The following is a 19,469-nucleotide window of genomic DNA, read 5'->3' on the forward strand; positions in this document are numbered from 1 at the left end:
ACAGGGAAAAACAGACCAAAAGGACATGGCAAAATGCTTTGGATAGATTTTAAAGTGATGGGGCACTATAACCACAGAGGAGTAAAATTGGTACAGCATGCTCACTCACGAGTGCTACAAATATAGCCTCTTACAAGACACGCCTCAAAATATGTTAATGAGACAGAAACAACAACGATGCATCCACTAGTGGTCAAATGGTTTTTGATGCTCCAAAGATACGGTACAGTACTGTATTCTGTGGGGCTGGAATTACAATTACCATACGAAATACAGCAATTCTTTCCCCGCCCTAAACATGTTCCCACAATGCACTAAAGTTTCAGAGTATTTTACTGTTGATACTAACCAAAATTAACGTATAAATTACAGTTTTCCATTAAAATGTACTTTTTCTTACATTTTGCTCCAAATCTACTCCTCTCTACAAATCCTCCCCCACTCCCACCCAGCTGTCTCTTGGCCCCTGCCCAGGTAGAATCGAAGAGGTAGGGAGACAGAAAGAGAGATAGATGGAAAGAGAGATAGATGGAGCAGTAGATAGCTCTCACCCAGCTGTCTCTTGGCCTCTGCCCAGGTGGGCTCATTGCCTCTGAGGATCATAACAGCCTGCATGACGGTCTCCACCAGGGTCGGGGGACGGCCGTACGACTTGATCTCTGTCATGTCCTTCTTATTCAGGGACTCCAACGCCTGGGGAAGGGAGGAGAGGGAGGAGGAGAGGAGGGGAAACAAGGTGAGTGGAGGGGAGAAGAGAAGAGAGAGAGGAAGGGAGCGGAGAGGGGGGGAGAAGGGAAAGGAGAGGGTGGGAGGTAGGAGAGAGTCAGTAAATATGGTAACACAATCACAGAAGGTGACCATATATATTACTGTACCAACTCTGCTGATTGCCCTGTAAATAAAAAAAACACGAAATATATGTGTGAAAAAAACAAGATTATACAACAACGTGTTAATGCATTTTCAAAACGCAGCGTTTTAAACCATTTCACCTGCGTTTTACCCTGAAAGTCAACAGCGTTGTTTTGCTTCAATAGAGTGATCAGGGGACTGCAACTACAGTTTTCCTTCCCAGAAAATACATTAGCGCAACACATCAGAGGACAACATAAGTGCAACTCTATTTGGCTACCAGCCACACAAGTAAATGAGCTTACAATGAAAAAGAGAGGCCTTTTAGAAAAAAACTATGCATCACCACCAGAGAAAGAATGTGAGCAGCCAGCTCAATGTTTTACTTGAAGTTAATCTAGCACGGGCCACACCGAGAAGCACACAATTAGTCTGATGCCGAGCAGAAATTACAATAAAAAACATATTAGATCTGCGTTTCCAAAACGCAGCAAGATATTTGTTACGTGTTATCAAGCGTGAAAGGCGACCCCTGCTGCTATTGAGACCCAGCCACACACAGAGGCAGTATCACACGTAAAAACAGATACAAACAGCTTACCTTCATGGCCTCCTCCAGAGCAGGCACGGCTTCATCCAGGTCTCTCTGGGCGTTCTCAGCCATGGCCCTACACTTGATCTCTTCTGCTCCGATCTTCTCACTGTGGGCACTCACAGTCTACACACACGGGCACGACCGCACACATGCACACACACCACCAGATGTACAGTTGAAGTCAAAAGTTTACATGCACCTTATTCAAATACATTTAAACTCAGTTTTTCACAATTCCTGACATTTAATCCTGGTAAAAATTCCCTGTCTTAGGTCAGTTAGGATCACCACTTTACTTTCAGAATGTGAAATGACAGAATAATAGTAGAGAGGATGATTTATTTCAGCTTTTATTTCTTTCATCACATTCCCAGTGGGTAAGAAGTTTACATACACTCAATTAGTATTTCGTAGCATTCTTTAAATTGTTTAACTTGGGTCAAATGTTTCGGGTAGCCTTCCACAAGCTTCCCACAATAAGTTGGGTTTATTTTGGCCCATTCCTCCTGACAGAGCTGGTGTAACTGAGTCAGGTTTGTTCGCACACGCTTTTTCAGTTCTGCCCACAAATGTTCTATAGGATTGAGGTCAGGGCTTTGTGATGGCCACTCCAATACCTTGACTTTGTTGTCCTTAAGCCATTTTGCTTGGAAGTATGCCTGAGGTCATTGTTCCTTTGGAAGACCCATTTGCTTCAATATATCCACATAATTTTCCAACCTCATGATGCCTATCTATTTTGTGAAGTGCACCAGACCCTCCTGCAGCAAAGCACCCCCACAACATGATGCTGCCACCCCCGTGCTACACGGTTGTTCTTCAGCTTGCAAGCCTCCCCCTTTTTCCTACAAACATAACGATGGTCATTATGGTCAAACAGTTCTATTTTTGTTTCATCAGACCAGAGGAAATTTCTCCAAAAAGTACGATCTTTGTCCCCATGTGCAGTTGCAAACCGTAGTCTGGCTTTTTTATGGCGGTTGTGGATCCGTGGCTTCTTCCTTGCTGAGCGGCCTTTCGGGTTATATCGATATAGGACTCGTTTTACTGTGGATATAGACACTTTTGTACCTGTTTCCTCCAGCATCTTCACAAGGTCCTTTGCTGTTGTTCTGGGATTGATTTGCACTTTTCGCACCAATGTACATTCATCTCTAGGAGACAGAACACGTCTACTTCCTGAGCGGTACGACGGCTGTGTGGTCCTATGGTGTTTATACTTGCGTGCTACTGTTTGTACAGATGAAAGTGGTACCTTCAGGCTTTTGGAAATTGCTTCCAAGGATGAACCAGACTTGTGGAGGTCTACAATTTCTTTTCTGAGGTCTTGGCTGATTTCTTTAGATTTTCCCATGATGTCAAGCAAAGAGGTACTGAGTTTGAAGGTAGGTCTTGAAATACACCCACAGGTACACCTTCAATTGATTCAAATGATGTCAATTAGCCTATCAGAAGCTTTTAAAGCCATGACATAATTTTCTGGAATTTTCCAAGCCGTTTAAGGGCACAGTCAACTTAGTGTATGTAAACTTCTGACTCACTGGAATTGTGATACAGTGAAACAATCTGTCTGTAAACAGTTGTTGGAAAAATGACTTGTGTCATGCACAAAGTAGATGTCCTAACCGACTTGCCAAAACTAAAGATGGTTAACAAGAAATTTATGGAGTGGTTGAAAAACAGATTTGAATGACTCCAACCTAAGTGTATGTAAACTTCCGACTTCAACTGTACGTACCTTCTGCTGTTCATCGGCCTCTCTCTTCTGCTGGACGATGATGACCAGGTACTCCTCACACTGCTTCTGGAAGTCAGCCACCTTCTTCTTGGCCTCTTCCAGCTCCACAGACATGGCCTCCACCTTGCTGCGAGTGTCGTCTATCTTAAACAGGCCGTTCCTCAGCTTGGTCACCTGTTCCCCCAGCTCACTGCGCTTCTCAGCCAGCAGCCTGGAGATACACAGGGAGAGGGAGAGTTAGAATGAGTGAAGGAAAGATCAAGTGAGAGAAAGAAATAAAGAAAGGGAGAGAGTGAGGCAATAAAAATAGTCAGGGAGTCAGATAGAGTAAAACAGACAGACAGACAGACATATACAGAGAGGCAGGCAGACAGATACAGACAGATAGTAAGATACTTCCGGCGCAGACAGAGATGGCCGACTCGCCTCGCGTTCCTAGGAAACTATGCAGTATTTTGTTTTTTTTACATTGGTACCCCAGGTAACCTTAGGTTTCATTACATACATTTGGGAGGAACTACTGAATATAAGAGCAGAGTCAACTCAACATCATTACGACCAGGAATACGACTTTCCCGAAGCGGATCCTGTGTTTTGCCCACCACCCAGGACAATGGATCGGATCCCAGCCGGCGCACCTAAACAACGTCGCCGTAAAAGGGGCAAACGAAGCGGCATACTAGCATACTACTCGCCAATGTCCAGTCTCTTGACAACAAGGTTGATGAAATCGGAGCAAGGGTAGCCTTCCTGAGAGACATCAGAAACTGTAACGTTCTTTGCTTCACGGAAACATGGCTCACTTGAGACACGCTATCGGAGTCGGTACAGCCAGCTGGTTTCTTCACGCATCCCGCTGACAGAAACAAGCATCTTTCTGGTAAGAAGAACAGGAACTCAAGTCCTTCTGTTCACCTGACTTAGAATTCCTCACAATCACATGGGGTATGCCTTATGATTAACTTTATTTGAGTAAACGAAACCACATATCTTGGTGTGATCATAACAACATACAGGAACTCAAGTCCTTCTGTTCACCTGACTTAGAATTCCTCACAATCACATGTCGACCACATTATCTACCAAGAGAATTCCCTTTGATTATAATCACAGCCGTATTATATTGAAAGCGCGAACCACCCCCAAGCAGACACATCTGCAAGGCAATCAAACAAGCTAAGCGTCAGTATAGAGACAAAGTAGAGTTGCAATTCAACGGCTCAGACACAAGAGGTATGTGGCAGGGTCTACAGTCAATCACGGATTACAAAAAGAAAACCAGCCCTGTCGCGGAGCAGGATGTCTTGCTCCCAGACAGACTAAATAACTTCTTTGCTCGCTTTGAGGACAATACAGTGCCACAGACACGGCCCGCTACCAAAACCTGCGGACTCTCCTTCACTACAGCCGACGTGAGTAAAACATTTAAATGTGTTAACCCTCGCAAGGCTGCAGGCACAGACGACATCCCCAGCCGCGTCCTCAGAGAATGCGCAGACCAGCTGGCTGGTGTGTTTACGGACATATTCAATCAATCCCTATCCCAGTCTGCTGTCCCCACATGCTTCAAGAGGGCCACCATTGTTCCTGTTCCCAAGAAAGCTAAGGTAACTAAGCTAAACTACTACTGCCTCGTCGCACTCACTTCCGTCATCATGAAGTGCTTTGAGACACAAGGACCATATCACCCTAGACCCTACCTGACAACCTAGACCCACTCCAATTTGCTTACCGCCCCAATAGGTCCACAGACGACGCAATCGTAACCACACTGCAGACTGCCTTAACCCATCTGGACAAGAGGAATACCTATGTGAGAATGCTGTTCATCAACTACAGCTCAGCATTTAACACCATAGTACCCTCCAAACTCGTCATCAAGCTCTGGGTCTCGACCCCGCCCTGTGCAACTGGGCACTGGACTGTGCAACTGGGTACACCCCCAGGTGGTGAGGGTAGGTTACCACATCTCCACCCCGCTGATCCTCAACACTGGGGCCCCACAAGGGTGCATTCTCAGCCCTCTCCTGTACTCCCTGTTCACCCACGACTGCGTGGCCATGCACGCCTCCAACTCAATCATCAAGTTTGCGGACGACACTACAGTGGTAGGCTTCAAATCAAAATCAAAATCAAATCAAATCAAATCAAATTTATTTATATAGCCCTTCGTACATCAGCTGATATCTCAAAGTGCTGTACAGAAACCCAGCCTAAAACCCCAAACAGCAAGCAATGCAGGTGTAGAAGCACGGTGGCTAGGAAAAACTCCCTAGAAAGGCCAAAACCTAGGAAGAAACCTAGAGAGGAACCAGGCTATGTGGGGTGGCCAGTCCTCTTCTGGCTGTGCCGGGTGGAGATTATAACAGAACATGGCCAAGATGTTCAAATGTTCATAAATGACCAGCATGGTCGAATAATAATAAGGCAGAACAGTTGAAACTGGAGCAGCAGCACAGTCAGGTGGAAGTTGAAACTGGAGCAGCAGCATGGCCAGGTGGACTGGGGACAGCAAGGAGTCATTACAAGGCTTGATTACAACAATGACGAGACGCCCTACAGGGAGGAGGTGAGGGCACTCGGAGTGTGGTGTCAGGAAAATAACCTCACACTCAACGTCAACAAAACAAAGGAGATGATCGTGGACTTCAGGAAACAGCAGAGGGCACCCCCCTATCCACATCGACGGGACAGTAGTGGAGAGGGTAGTAAAGTTTTAAGTTCCTCGACGTACACATCACGGACAAACTGAATTGGTCCACCCACACAGACAGCGTTGTGAAGAAGGCGCAGCAGTGCCTCTTCAACCTCAGGAGGCTGAAGAAATATGGCTTGTCACCAAAAGCACTCACAAACCTTTACAGATGCACAATCGAGAGCATCCTGTCGGGCTGTATTACTGCCTGGTACGGCAACTGCCTGGTACGGCAAGTCTGTAATACCAACATGTTTCAAGCAGACCACCATAGTCCCTGTGCCCAAGAACACTAAGGTGACCTGCCTAAATGACTACCGACCCGTAGCACTCACTCACGTCTGTAGTCATGAAGTGACTCACATCAACACCATTATCCCAGAAACCGTAGACCCAGTTCAATTTGCATACTTCCCCTACAGATCCACAGATGATGCAATCTCTATTGCACTCCACTGCCCTTTCACACCTGGACAAAAGGAACACCTTTGTGGGATTGGACCCTGGGGCTAAACAACTACCTCTGCAACTGGATCCTGGATTTCCTGATGGGCCGCCCCCAGGTGGTGAGGGTAGGTAACAATACAGGCGCCACGCTGATCCTCAACACAGGGGCCCCTCAGGGGTGCGTACTCAGTCCCCTCCTGTACTCCCTGTTCACTCATGACTGCATGGTCAGCCACGACACCAACACCATCATTAAGTTTGCCGATGACACAACAGTGGTAGGCCTGATCACAGACAACAATGAGACAGCCAATAGGGAGGAGGTCAGAGACAACATCTCCTTCAACGTTGATTGTGAACTACAGGCAAAAGAGGACCGAGCACACCCCCATTCTCATCGGCAGGGCTGTAGTGGAGCAGGTTGAGAGCTTCAAGATCCTTGGGGTCCACATCACCAACAAACGAACATGGTCCAATCACACCAAGACAGTCGTGAAGAGGGCACGACAAAACCTATTCCCCCTCAGATCCTAATTTTTCTTTTTTACAGCTGCACCATCGAGAGCATCCTGACGGGTTGCATCACTGCCTGGTATGCCAACTGCTCAGCCTCCGACTGCAAGGCACTACAGAGAGTAGTGCGTACGGCCCAGTACATCATCCAGGACCTCTATACCAGGCGGTGTCAGAGGAAGGCCCTAACTCCAGCCACTCTAGTCATAGACTGTTTTCTTTGCTACTGCACAGCAAGCGGTACCGGAGCGCCAAGTCTAGGTCCAAGAGGCTTCTAAACAGCTTTTACCCCCAAGCCAATAGACTCCTGAACATCTAATCAAATGACTACCCAGACTATCTGCATTGCCGCCCCCCCCACGCTGCTGCTACTCTCTGTTATTATCTATGCATAGTCACTTTAATACATATTACCTCAATTACCTCGACACCGGTGCCCCCACACATTGACTCTGTACCGTTCCCCCCCTGTATATAGCCCCGCTATTGTTATTTTACTGCTGCTTTTTAAACATTTGTTATTCTTATCTAATACTTTTTTTTAAAGGTATTTGTCTTAAAATTGCATTGTTGGCTAAGGGCTTGTAAGTAAGCATTTCACTGTAAGGTGTAATACCTGTTGTATTCGGAGCATGTCACAAATACAATTTGATTTGATGAAGAGACAGAAAGACAGACAGACAGATAGATACAGAGAGACAGACAGAGACAGAATGTGAAAGATATACTGCATCAAAGAGTGGGAGACAGCAGACCCGGTAGACAGGGAGATGACTGACAGATTGAGAGAAGTCTAAGAAACACTTTGAGTTGGCAATGGGGATGGTAGTTAGTTACTTTTTGTATCCAGACACCAGCTCCAGGTAGTTGGTAGGAGTGACATAGTTGTGTCTCTTCAGCTCCAGCTTCATCCTCTGGGAGAACTGGGCCACAGACTGATGCATGGTCACAAAGATACTGGCCACTTTGGTCTGGATCTAGAGGAACACATCCACCCAAAGATATAACGTTGTTACAACGTTATTACAACATTAGACAACATTACTGGGCCACAGACTGGTGCATGGTCACAAAAATACTGGACACCTTTGTCTAGATCTACAATAAATCCCCAACATGTCATTACAACGTTATTAAAAATGTATTACAAGAGAATATAACACTATTGAAACATACAACATTACAAGAGCCAAGAGTTTCTCCTGGTCATGCAGCCAGGAAAACACTCCTGCCGTAAACATTCCTACGACATTCCTACAACATTTACATACCCTTGTGGAAACAGAGCAACAGAGCAAAGCAGTGTTGGGTAGGAGTGTGAAGGCGAAGGTGACGTGTGCGTGGCGGGTACAGCATAATAGATGAGACTACAATTAACACAAGCTTTAATTCTTGAGGTTTTCACAACCCAGCTGCTCTTCATAAATGTATTTTAAAAGACTAGCTAGTAGCTACACAGGAAGGATGAGAGGGTGAATCACTCCATCACACAGCAGGCTAACCTTCTAACCAAGTTCAGTTAGATAGAAGTGTACAGTGGGGAGAACAAGTATTTGATACACTGACGATTTTGCAGGTTTTCCTACTTACAAAGCATGTAGAGGTCTGTAATTTTTATCATAGGTATACTTCAACTGTGAGAGATGGAATCTAAAACAAAAATCCAGGAAATCACATTGTATGATTTTTAAGTAATTAATTTGCATTTTATTGCATGACATAAGTATTTGATACATCAGAAAAGCAGAACTTAATATATGGTACGGAAACCTTTGTTTGCAATTACAGAGGTCATACCTTTCCTGTAGTTCTTGACCAGGTTTGCACACACTGCAGCAGGGATTTTGGCCCACTCTTCCATACAGACCTTCTCCAGATCCTTCAGGTTTCGGGGCTGTTGCTAGGCAATACGGACTTTCAGCTCCCTCCAAAGATTTTCTATTGGGTTCAGGTCTGGAGACTGGCTAGGCCACTCCAGGACCTTGAAATGCTTCTTACGGAGCATCTCCTTAGTTGCCCTGGCTGTGTGTTTCGGGTCGTTGTCATGCTGGAAGACCCAGCCACGACCCATCTTCAATGTTCTTACTGAGGGAAGGAGGTTGTTGGCCAAGATCTCGCGATACATGGCCCCATCCATCCTCCCCTCAATACGGTGCAGTCGTCCTGTCCCCTTTGCAGAAGAGCATCCCCAAAGAATGATGTTTCCACCTCCATGCTTCACGGTTGGGATGGTGTTCTTGGGGTTGTACCCATCCTTCTTCTTTCTCCAAACACGGTGAGTGGAGTTTTAGACCAAAAAGCTATATTTTTGTCTCATCAGACCACATGACCTTCTCCCATTCCTCCTCTGGATCATCCAGATGGTCATTGGCAAACTTCAGACGGGCCTGGACATGCGCTGGCTTGAGCAGGGGGACCTTGCATGCGTTGCAGGATTTTAATCCATGACGTCGTAGTGTGTTACTAATGGTTTTCTTTGAGACTGTGCTCCCAGCTCTCTTCAGGTCATTGACCAGGTCCTGCCGTGTAGTTCTGAGCTGATCCCTAACCTTCCTCATGATCATTGATGCCCCACGAGGTGAGATCTTACATGGAGCCCCTGACCGAGGGTAATTGACCGTCATCTTGAACTTCTTCCATTTTCTAATAATTGCTCCAACAGTTGTTGCCTTCTCACCAAGCTGCTTGCCTATTGTCATGTAGCCCATCCCAGCCTTGTGCAGGTCTACAATTTTATCCCTGATGTCATTACACAGCTCTCTGGTATTGGCCATTGTAGAGAGGTTGGAGTCTGTTTGATTGAGTGTGTGAACAGGTGTCTTTTATACAGGTAATGAGTTCAAACAGGTGCAGTTAATACAGGTAATGAGTGAAGAACAGGAGGGCTTCTTAAAGAAAAACTAACAGGTCTGAGAGAGACGGAATTCTTACTGGTTGGTAGGTGATCAAATACTTGTCATGCAATTACATTTCTGGATTTTTGTTTTAGAACTTCACAGTTGAAGTGTACCTATGATAAAAAATTATAGACCTTTACATGCTTTGTAAGTAGGAAAACCTGCAAAATCGGCAGTGTATCAAATACTTGTTCTCCCCACTGTATGTGTGTTATCTGTATGTGTGTGCGTGCGTGCCAGCATGTGTGTGTGTGTGTCTCACCCCCTCCACGGTGCCCAGGGCCAGTCCATCCAGGTATCTCTCAGCCACCTCCAACAGGGCATCTCTGGGCCACTCTGAGAACCAGTCGATGGTGGCACAGTTCACCAGGGCTGGGTACTGACGGATATAGTTCCTTGAGGAACACATACAAGTTAATCAGATCCAAAGAGTCCATTGATTTCAATAAATGTTTCAATCTGTTGTGGGGTGTGTTCTGAGTCTAGTTGTGTCTAAATGGGTGCGTTACCCAGGTGGGTGCTAAACACTGCTGTGGAGGTGAATGTCGTGAATGATGAAAATCACTTTGAGCTCTTGGAGAAATGCAACTTAAATCCACTCAACTTAACAGCTGCCATGACCCAACCTCCATTGTCTGAGCCACTAGGTTTTGCTTGCTAATTGCTGTCATGCCATCACACAGCCAGTGTGACTGTGTTGACCTGGTAAGATCCCCTCTCACTCCCAGCCACAAATACTGGTCAGAGGTGGAGGAATGGAGGAATGGAGAGATGGAGGAATGGAGGGCAGCCCTGGAGCCAACAGCCAAAGCATGGTGATTAGCTCTGGGTAATGGGCCCTGCCAGCCCAATTAGTGGTATTATGTGTGAACACTGCCCTGTCTCGTTAATGAGAGAGAGAAAGACTGGTGTGTGCGTATGTGTGTGTACGTGTGTGTGTGAGTGACCCAGCCATCATGTCTGCTATCCATCCTGTCATTTCTAATCACAGCAAGCCTCAGGTCTAAAGCGCTGTGTCATCCTAAACACAATTCCTAATTTGTAAGACAAGGGATGGCGGGACGCACATTAGCCATTAACAAGCTGACAAGTGTTCATGTTTGGCTGTCTATGCTCTAATACTGATAATCAGCTTTGCTGGAGTGTGGGGTTTACAACACTCAGACAGAGAGAGCATGAGAAGGAAACAGATAATGAGAGAATGGTGGCAATGCTTAGGAAGAAACCTCTACTAGTCGCCCATTAGCACAGATGATGCTGCAGGAAAAGCTTTCATCTCTGTCTCAAACCCTTATTGTTGAATGTGTTCAGTGCTTTGTACATGACTAATCACTTTGCTTGGTGCGATATAGCAGGCACTGTACATTCTTTAACTTCAAAAACTGTCCCGAGTGCAGGCTTACCTGAAGGGGTCTCCCACAGGGCTCATGCAGAGCACGATGTGCAGGTTGTTCCTCACTCTCTCTATCAGGTAGTTGAACATGGAGTCTGGAGTCTCAATGATGTTGTCTTTCCTGGCCCAGTCCGACAGAGCACTGGACACCTGGACGAGGAGGTCAGGGTCAAAGGTTAATACACAACGAGACAAAACAACATAAGAACAAACATAGAAAACACAAACTAGCCTACCACACACATTCTGGATAGCACTATTACACTTTTATCTATTATTTTTGTGGTGACATTTCTACAAGAGATGTACTAAAATAGAGAGATAATATACAGTCGTTATCGTGGTGAAATTGAAGAGGAAACACTATGTAACTATTGCGACCTCGAAGAAATACAGAATGAAATTCATTTTATCCTCTATTGTACTTTCTACCGCGATATACGCTTTCTCGTATTCCAGAAAGCACACCAGATATACCCTAGCATTATGTGGCTGAGCGACGAAGAGACAGACCACCAGATATACCCTGGCATTATGTGGCTGAGTGATGAAGAGACAGACCACCAGATATACCCTGGCATTATGGGGCTGAGTGATGAAGAGACAGACCACCAGATATACCCTGGCATTATGTGGCTGAGTGATGAAGAGACAGACCACCAGATATACCCTGGCATTATGTGGCTGAGTGATGAAGAGACAGACCACCAGATATACCCTGGCATTATGGGGCTGAGTGATGAAGAGACAGACCACCAGATATACCCTGGCATTATGTGGCTGAGTGATGAAGAGACAGACCACCAGATATACCCTGGCATTATGGGGCTGAGTGATGAAGAGACAGACCACCAGATATACCCTGGCATTATGGGGCTGAGTGATGAAGAGACAGACCACCAGATATACCCTGGCATTATGTGGCTGAGTGATGAAGAGACAGACCACCAGATATACCCTGGCATTATGTGGCTGCATTATGGGGCTGAGTGATGAAGAGACAGACCACCAGATATACCCTGGCATTATGTGGCTGAGTGATGAAGAGACAGACCACCAGATATACCCTGGCATTATGTGGCTGAGTGATGAAGAGACAGACCACCAGATATACCCTGGCATTATGTGGCTGAGTGATGAAGAGACAGACCACCAGATATACCCTGGCATTATGTGGCTGAGCGATGAAGAGACAGACCACCAGATATACACTGGCATTATGTGGCTGCGCGATGAGGAGAAACTGAAGTGGTATTTTGTCCATTGTGTATTTCCGTTTGTGGAATATTTAGATAAAGCCTGGAACAAAAGAAAAAGGGCTACCTATAATTAAATGATACAAATACTTAGCTTCTAAGTGGTAAATGGCACGTGTGTATATAGATTGTGTATCGGCTTGTCTCTCATATTAATCTTCTCTTTGTGCCAGACTGGGCTCAAATGCCCTCTGTTTCATTTTTCTGTATTCATTTATCTGTAAGTTATTCTTTTATTGAACCTTTATTTAACTAGGCAAGTCAGTTAAGAACACATTCTCATATTATGTATGTATGTTTGTATGTGTATATATGCAGTGTATATGCCTGTGTGTATGTATATATTTGTACTGCTCTAGGGATGTAATTATTGTTTGGATAACCTTATTTACAATAATGCAATGATTTTTATCTTACATTTTTTCACTCTTTATGCGATGCACACTGCAGCGAACACCGGAAGAAGAATTAACGCTGAATTACCACAGTGAATTATTGTAATGTTTCTTTATGTGTCAATTAACCCCAAAAGGGATGGGTTGCCAAACGGCGACTGGACACAACAACAAAAAATCCTTTGTTCATTCATACATTATGTATTATATATACTGAACAAAAATGTCAATGCAACGTGTAAAGTGTTGGTCCCATGCTTCATGAGCTGAAATAAAAGATCCCCAGACATTTTCCAAATGCACAAAAAGCTTGCTTCTTTTTTTGCGCACAAATTGGTTTACATCATTTCTGCTTTGGCAAGATAATCCATTCACCAGACAGGTGTGGCATATCAAGAAGCTGATTAAGCGGCATGATCATTACACAGGTGCACCTTGTGCTGGGGAACAATAAAAGGCCACTCTTAAATGTGCAGTTTTGTCACACAACACAATGCTACAGATGTCTCACGTTTTTAGGGAGCGTGCAATTGGCATGCCTACTGCAGGAATGTCCACCAGAGCTTTTGCCAGAGAATTGAATGTTAATTTCTCTACCATAAGCCCCCTCCAACGTTGTTTTAGAGAATTTGGCAACCGGCCTCACAACTGTAGACCACATTGCAAACACGCCAGCCCAGGACCTCCACATCCAGCTTCTTCACCTGCAGGATTGTCTGAGACTAGCCACCCGGAAAGCTGATGAAACTGTGGGTTTGCATAACCAAAGAATTTCTGCACCAACTGTCATAAACTGTCTCAGTGAAGCTCATCTGCGTGCTTGTCATCCTTACCAGGGTCTTAACCTGACTACAGTTCGGCACCGTAACCAACTTCAGCGGCCAAATGTTCACCTTCGTTGGACAGTGGCACGCTTTAGAGTGTGCTCTTCACGGATGAATCCTGGTTTCAACTGTACTGGGCAGATGGCAGACAGCGTGTATGGCGTTGTGTGGTTGAGCAGTTTGCTGATGTCAACTCTGTGAACAGAGTGCCCCATGGTGGCGGTTGGGTTATGGTATGGGCAGGCAAAAGCTACGGACAACGAACACAATTGCATTTTATCGACGGGGAATTTGAATGCACAGAGATACCATGTCAAGATCCTGAGGCCCATTGTCATGCCGTTCATCCGCCGCCATCACCTCATGTTTCATGATAATGCATGGCCTCTTGTCGCAAGGATCTGTACACAATTCCTGGAAGCTGAAAATGTCATAGTTCTTCCATGGCCTGCATACTCACCAGACATGTCACCCATTGAGCATGTTTGGGGTGCCCTGGATCACCGTGTACAACAGTGTGTTTCAGTGTCAGGAACTGCAACGCTACTGGGTTTTTCCCGCTGAACAGTTTCCCACGTGCATCAAAAATGGTCCACCACCCAAAGCCAACTTGACACAATTGTGGGAAGCATCGGAGTCAACATGGGCCAACATCCCTGTGGAATGCATTCGACACCTTGTAGACTCCATGCCCCAACAAACTGAGGCTGTTCTGAGGGCAAAAGTGGGAGGTGGGGGAGGGGGGCAGCAACTCAATACTAGAAAGGTGTTCTTATTGTTTTGTACACTCAGTGCACTAGCACCTGTGTAAAGTCCCCCTTTCAAAATAACAGATGCAAACGTTGCATTGTATTAAACCATGTTTAGTAATCGTACCTCTTCAAACTCGTCCTGTTTGTAGAGGTTGGGCACCTCTCCAGAGCTGAGGATGTTGTTGATGTCCTCCAGGAAAGACTGGTCTACTATCTGGGTGTCGTTGAACAGGAACACGGTGGGCTTGTTGTCCACACCCGTCAGACGATACAACTTCTTTATGTCTGGGAGGAGACATGCATGGGAGGAGAAGACTCAAGGATGTGTGTGTGTGCGTGTGTGTGCGTGTGTGTTGCCGGGTTGTGATCACGACAAAAGTATTTTGGTTAAGGTTCTAGGCCTAGAATCTGACTCAACAAAGTAGGACATTCCTGAACAATCAAAATAACTGCACCAGTTGAAAAGCAACTAAAATATAAACTAACAACGAACAAACGGAGGAAAATGCCATCTAATTAAAGTGTTTTGTTCAATTAGAGCAGAACGTAAGGCTATCAGTCTGACTCAATTCATATTAAACGCTCAGGGAGCGAGCAGCCCTGAGCAGTGTGCTGTAATTCAGTGCAATTATGTTCTAAACCAGAGGTATTCAACAGGGGTCCCGCAGATGTACTGCAGGGGGTCTGCGAAAAAAATTAAATAATAAGAATGTTGCTAGCAACAACAGAATAAATGACTTCTATTCATTTTAAAATGTTGATTTGATATCCTTTCCATTATCATTCACCTGATGATAAGACAAGACATGAATTTCTTTGGGGGGGGGACTAACATGATGGGGGTCCCTGGGTTGCTGGTTTTCCTGGGATGGGGTCCCTGGACAAGAAAAGGTTGAAGACCCCTGTTCTAAACAAATGCCTTGCTGTTGGCAGATCAACCAAATTTGACAAATTTCTCTTGCAGAACAGGTCCAAATATATACCTCTGTCTCATACCTCTGTAGTGCAGTTGACTAGAAAGTCTCCCTCTCATTGGTTCCATTGTGCTAGGCAAGCTCAATTGAGCTCAGATGAAGTATTTGAAATGATTTCAAAAAGTATTAAAACCCATGTGCTGGTACTAGGTCATGTTTAATGGTCTCTTACCCTCTCTGAACTCCTGCTTGCGGTACTGCTTGGTGACTTCCACCTGGAAGACCAGGTACTCACAGATGGAGGCGGCCATCTTGGAAAGACTCTGTCTGCCTGAGCCCCCGATGCCCACCAGCAGCATGTTCCCTCTGGGCTGGCTGATCACACGCACCACACGGGTTACTGAGGGAACACACACACACACACATGTTGTTTGTATGCTCAGCAAAGCTAGACACCAACACCCATCCCTAACCTGACTCATTGGTAAGATATGAAAATGAAGATATTTTCTTGATGGGAAGTAAGAGCCAAAGTAATGAAAAGGTGAGACCAAACACCAGGGATGTGTGCTAACAGGATGTACTCCAGTGCTAGCCTCTCTACACTGGCTTCCTGTTAAGGCAAGGGATGATTTCATGGTTTTACTGCTAACCTACAAAGCATTACATGGGCTTGCTCCTACCTATCTTTCCGATTTGGTCCTGCCGTACGTACCTACACGTACCCTACGGTCACAAGACGCAGGCCCCCTTACTGTCCCTAGAATTTCTTAGCAAACAGCTTATGGAATGGTCTGCCTACCCATGTGAGAGACGCAGACTCGGTCTCAACCTTTAAGTCTTTATTGAAGACTCATCTCTTCAGTGGGTCATATGATTGAGTGTAGTCTGGCCCAGGGGTGGGAAGGTGAACGGAAAGGCTCTGGAGCAACGAACCGCCCTTGCTGTCCTCTGCCTGGCCGGTTCCCTCTCTCCACTGGGATTCTCTGCCTCTAACCATTTACAGAGACTGAGTCACTGGCTTACTGGTGCTCTTCCATGCCGTCCCTAGGAGGGGTGCGTCACTTGAGTGGGTTGAATCACTGACGTGATCTTCCTGTCTGTGTTGTCGCCCCCCTTGGGTTGTGCCGTGGCGGATATCTTTGTGGACTATACTCAGCCTTGTCTCAGGATGGTAAGTTGGTGGTTGAAGATATCCCTCTAGTGGTGTGTGGGCTGTGCTTTGGCAAAGTGGGTGGGGTTATATCCTGCCTGGTTGGCCCTGTCCGGGGGTGTCCTCGGATGGGGCCACAGTGTCTCCCGACCCCTCCTGTCTCAGCCTCCAGTATTTATGCTGCTGTAGTTTATGTGCTGGGGGGCTTATGTGTCTTATCCGGTGTCCTGTGTGAATTTAAGTATTCTCTGTGTGTGTGTGTGTGTGTGTGTGTGTGTGTGTGTGTGTGTGTGTGTGTGTGTGTGTGTGAGGACCTGTGCCCTAGGACCATGTCTCAGGACTACCTGGCATGATGACTCCTTTTTGTCCCCAGTCCACCTGGCCGTGCTACTGCTCCAGTTTCAACTGTTCTGCCTGAGGCTATGGAACCCTGACCTGTTCACCGGACGTGCTACCTGTCCCAGACCTACTGTTTTCGACTCTCTAGAGACAGCAATAGCGGTAGAGATACTCTCAATGATCGGCTATGAAAAGCCAACTGACATTTACTCCTGAGGTGCTGACCTGTTGCACCCTCTACAACCACTGTGATTATTATTATTTGACCCTGCTGGTCATCTATCAACATTTGAACATCTTGGCCATGTTCTGTTATAATCTCCACCCGGCACAGCCAGAAGAGGACTGGCCACCCTTCAGAGCCTGGCTCCTCTCTAGGTTTCTTCCTAGGTTCTGGCCTTTCTAGGGAGTTTTTCCTAGCCACCGTGCTTCTACACCTGCATTGCTTCCTGTTTGGGGTTTTAGGCTGGGTTTCTGTACAGCACTTTGATGTATCAGCTGATGTACGAACGCAGTATTGAACACAGTATTCTGACTATACTGGCTACACTGACTATGATTATCATCATAGACGATCGATCTGTCCTACTACTCACCGTGTTCTACGGCGTCCCTGAACAGCACCAGAGACATGGGTACCACTCCAGGGGTCAGGTTGTAGTCCTCCAGCTGAGACTCCATGAAACCCTTCAACGTCTTCAAGTCCACTAGATCCTCATACACACGGTGCTCCTTCAGGAAGTCCCCTGAGAGAGAGAGAGACACACGCGCGCAAACACACACACGTAGTTATATTGACATACAAGACGTCTGTGAACAACTCTCGGGAGACAGAGCTGTTGTAATCAATCAACCAACCAACCAGTCTACTAATTACAAACCACTCATCAATCAATACCTAAATCGATCCTTCATCCAGTCCGCTTGTCAATGTACACACACATCCATTCATCACTCAGACTAGTTAAAGAACAATCCATCCCATCCTCCCAGTCCCCTGTATGTGTGTGTGTATGTGTGTGTGTGTCTGTGTGTGTGTGTGTGATACCGCGAGTGAGCGTTTGTTAGTACCGAATATGGGTGGTTGTTTGTTGGGGCAGATGCTGTGGTAGGTGAGTTCAAACAGAGAGCCTAGTTTCTCAGCCAGCAGCCCTACGAAGGCCTCTGTGTCACTCTGGTCCACCAGACGGTCTGAGAACACCCTGGGGATGGGGAGAGAGGAGACCGGAGGAGTCCGTGCTGCATGTCACCCCAGGCAGACAGAATGTACACAGTATATACTGTAGTGGTAGAGACTACTGTCTCCTTGGGTACAATGAATGCTTCTCTTATCCTATGTCTTATTATAATATATTTAAGCTGCCCCGAGGGGGTGTGGTATACGGCCAATACACCACGGCTAAGGGCTGTTCTTAGGCACGACGCAACGCAGAGTGCCTGGATACAGCCCTTAGCTCTGGTATATTTGGCCATCTACCACAAACCTCTGAGGTGCCGTATTACTATTTTATAACTGGTTACCAAAGTAAGTAGAGCAGTAAAAATAACTGTTTTGTCAAACCCGTGGTATACCATGACTGACTGCCAATCAGCATTCAGGGCTGGATCCAGCCAGTGTATAACGAGGGATAGAGAGCAGTATACCTGAAGCACTCGTGTATCCACAGTCTGGTGATGCTCTGCTTGGTGTCGTGGAAGTCTCTGTGAGCTCGCAGTAAACCCTGGAACACCTAGACGAGGAGGAGACGACAGCTTATTGACGCACAGAAACACAAGTCCACTGTTAATCTATGCCTAAACCCCAGACACTGAACACCAGGATTAAGAGAGATTGAGTGAGAGTCGACGCATTCAGTATGACTCGCGCGCGCGTGTGTGTAGCCCCTACCCTGGAGATGTCTCTGAGGTTGAAGAGGTAGTGTATCTTGGCGGGCGTGGGCAGGAAGCGGGCGACGGTAGAGTAGTAGAGCTCCAAGGTGGCCTGAGTCAGGACGGAACCTATAGGCTTCACCTCCTCCTCAAACTCCTGCAGCTTCTGGTTGATCATAGTACCATAGATACGCTTGATCTGAGACTCCTGGAGAGAGAGGAGAGGAGAGGGGAGGTGAGGGAGGGAAGGAGGGATGAAAGAGGAGAGCGGGGGTGCAGGAGGAGAGGAAGGGGGAGGTGAGGGAGGGAGGGATGAAAGAGGAGAGCGGGGTGCAGGAGGAGAGGAAGGGGGAGGTGAGGGAGGGAGGGAGGGATGAAAGAGGAGAGCGGGGGTGCAGGAGGAGAGGAAGGGAGAGCACAAGAGCTTCTGAGTGATCATAGTGACGTAGATGTGCTTGATCTGAGACTCTTGGAGAGGGGGAGAGGAGTGAAAGAGGAGTAAACATGTACACATGACCGAGTTGAGAGAGAGAAAGTGTGAAAATTGATAAGAGAGGCAGGGGAGAGGATAGAGGAAGAGGATGGAGAGAGCAGGGGAGAGGATAGAGGAAGTGGATGGAGAGAGGATAGAGGAAGAGGATGGAGAGAGGATAGAGGAAGAGGATGGAGAGAGGATAGAGGAAGAGGATGGAGAGAGCAGGGGAGAGGATAGAGGAAGAGGATGGAGAGAGGATAGAGGAAGAGGATGGAGAGAGCAGGGGAGAGGATAGAGGAAGAGGATGGAGAGAGGATAGAGGAAGAGGATGGAGAGAGGATAGAGGAAGAGGATGGAGAGAG

General features: G+C 46.4%; 1 protein-coding gene across 1 annotated transcript in view; it reads right to left on the minus strand.

The window, feature by feature from the left end:
• dnah2 (dynein, axonemal, heavy chain 2) overlaps positions 1–19,469 on the minus strand; it is a 252,152-nt gene that overhangs the window by 41,636 nt on the left and 191,047 nt on the right. Inside the window, exons 52-63 of the mRNA XM_042327174.1 lie at positions 18,652–18,840; positions 18,408–18,493; positions 17,835–17,965; positions 17,360–17,509; positions 15,504–15,671; positions 14,482–14,642; positions 11,141–11,280; positions 10,000–10,132; positions 7,678–7,817; positions 3,186–3,396; positions 1,454–1,570; positions 552–693 (exon numbers count right to left, since the gene is read on the minus strand). Coding sequence (XP_042183108.1) covers positions 552–693; positions 1,454–1,570; positions 3,186–3,396; positions 7,678–7,817; positions 10,000–10,132; positions 11,141–11,280; positions 14,482–14,642; positions 15,504–15,671; positions 17,360–17,509; positions 17,835–17,965; positions 18,408–18,493; positions 18,652–18,840 — 1,768 coding nt within the window. The remainder of the gene's footprint in view (positions 1–551; positions 694–1,453; positions 1,571–3,185; positions 3,397–7,677; positions 7,818–9,999; positions 10,133–11,140; positions 11,281–14,481; positions 14,643–15,503; positions 15,672–17,359; positions 17,510–17,834; positions 17,966–18,407; positions 18,494–18,651; positions 18,841–19,469) is intronic.

Source organism: Oncorhynchus tshawytscha, linkage group LG09, assembly GCF_018296145.1.
Source record: "Oncorhynchus tshawytscha isolate Ot180627B linkage group LG09, Otsh_v2.0, whole genome shotgun sequence".
NCBI lineage: Eukaryota > Metazoa > Chordata > Actinopteri > Salmoniformes > Salmonidae > Oncorhynchus > Oncorhynchus tshawytscha.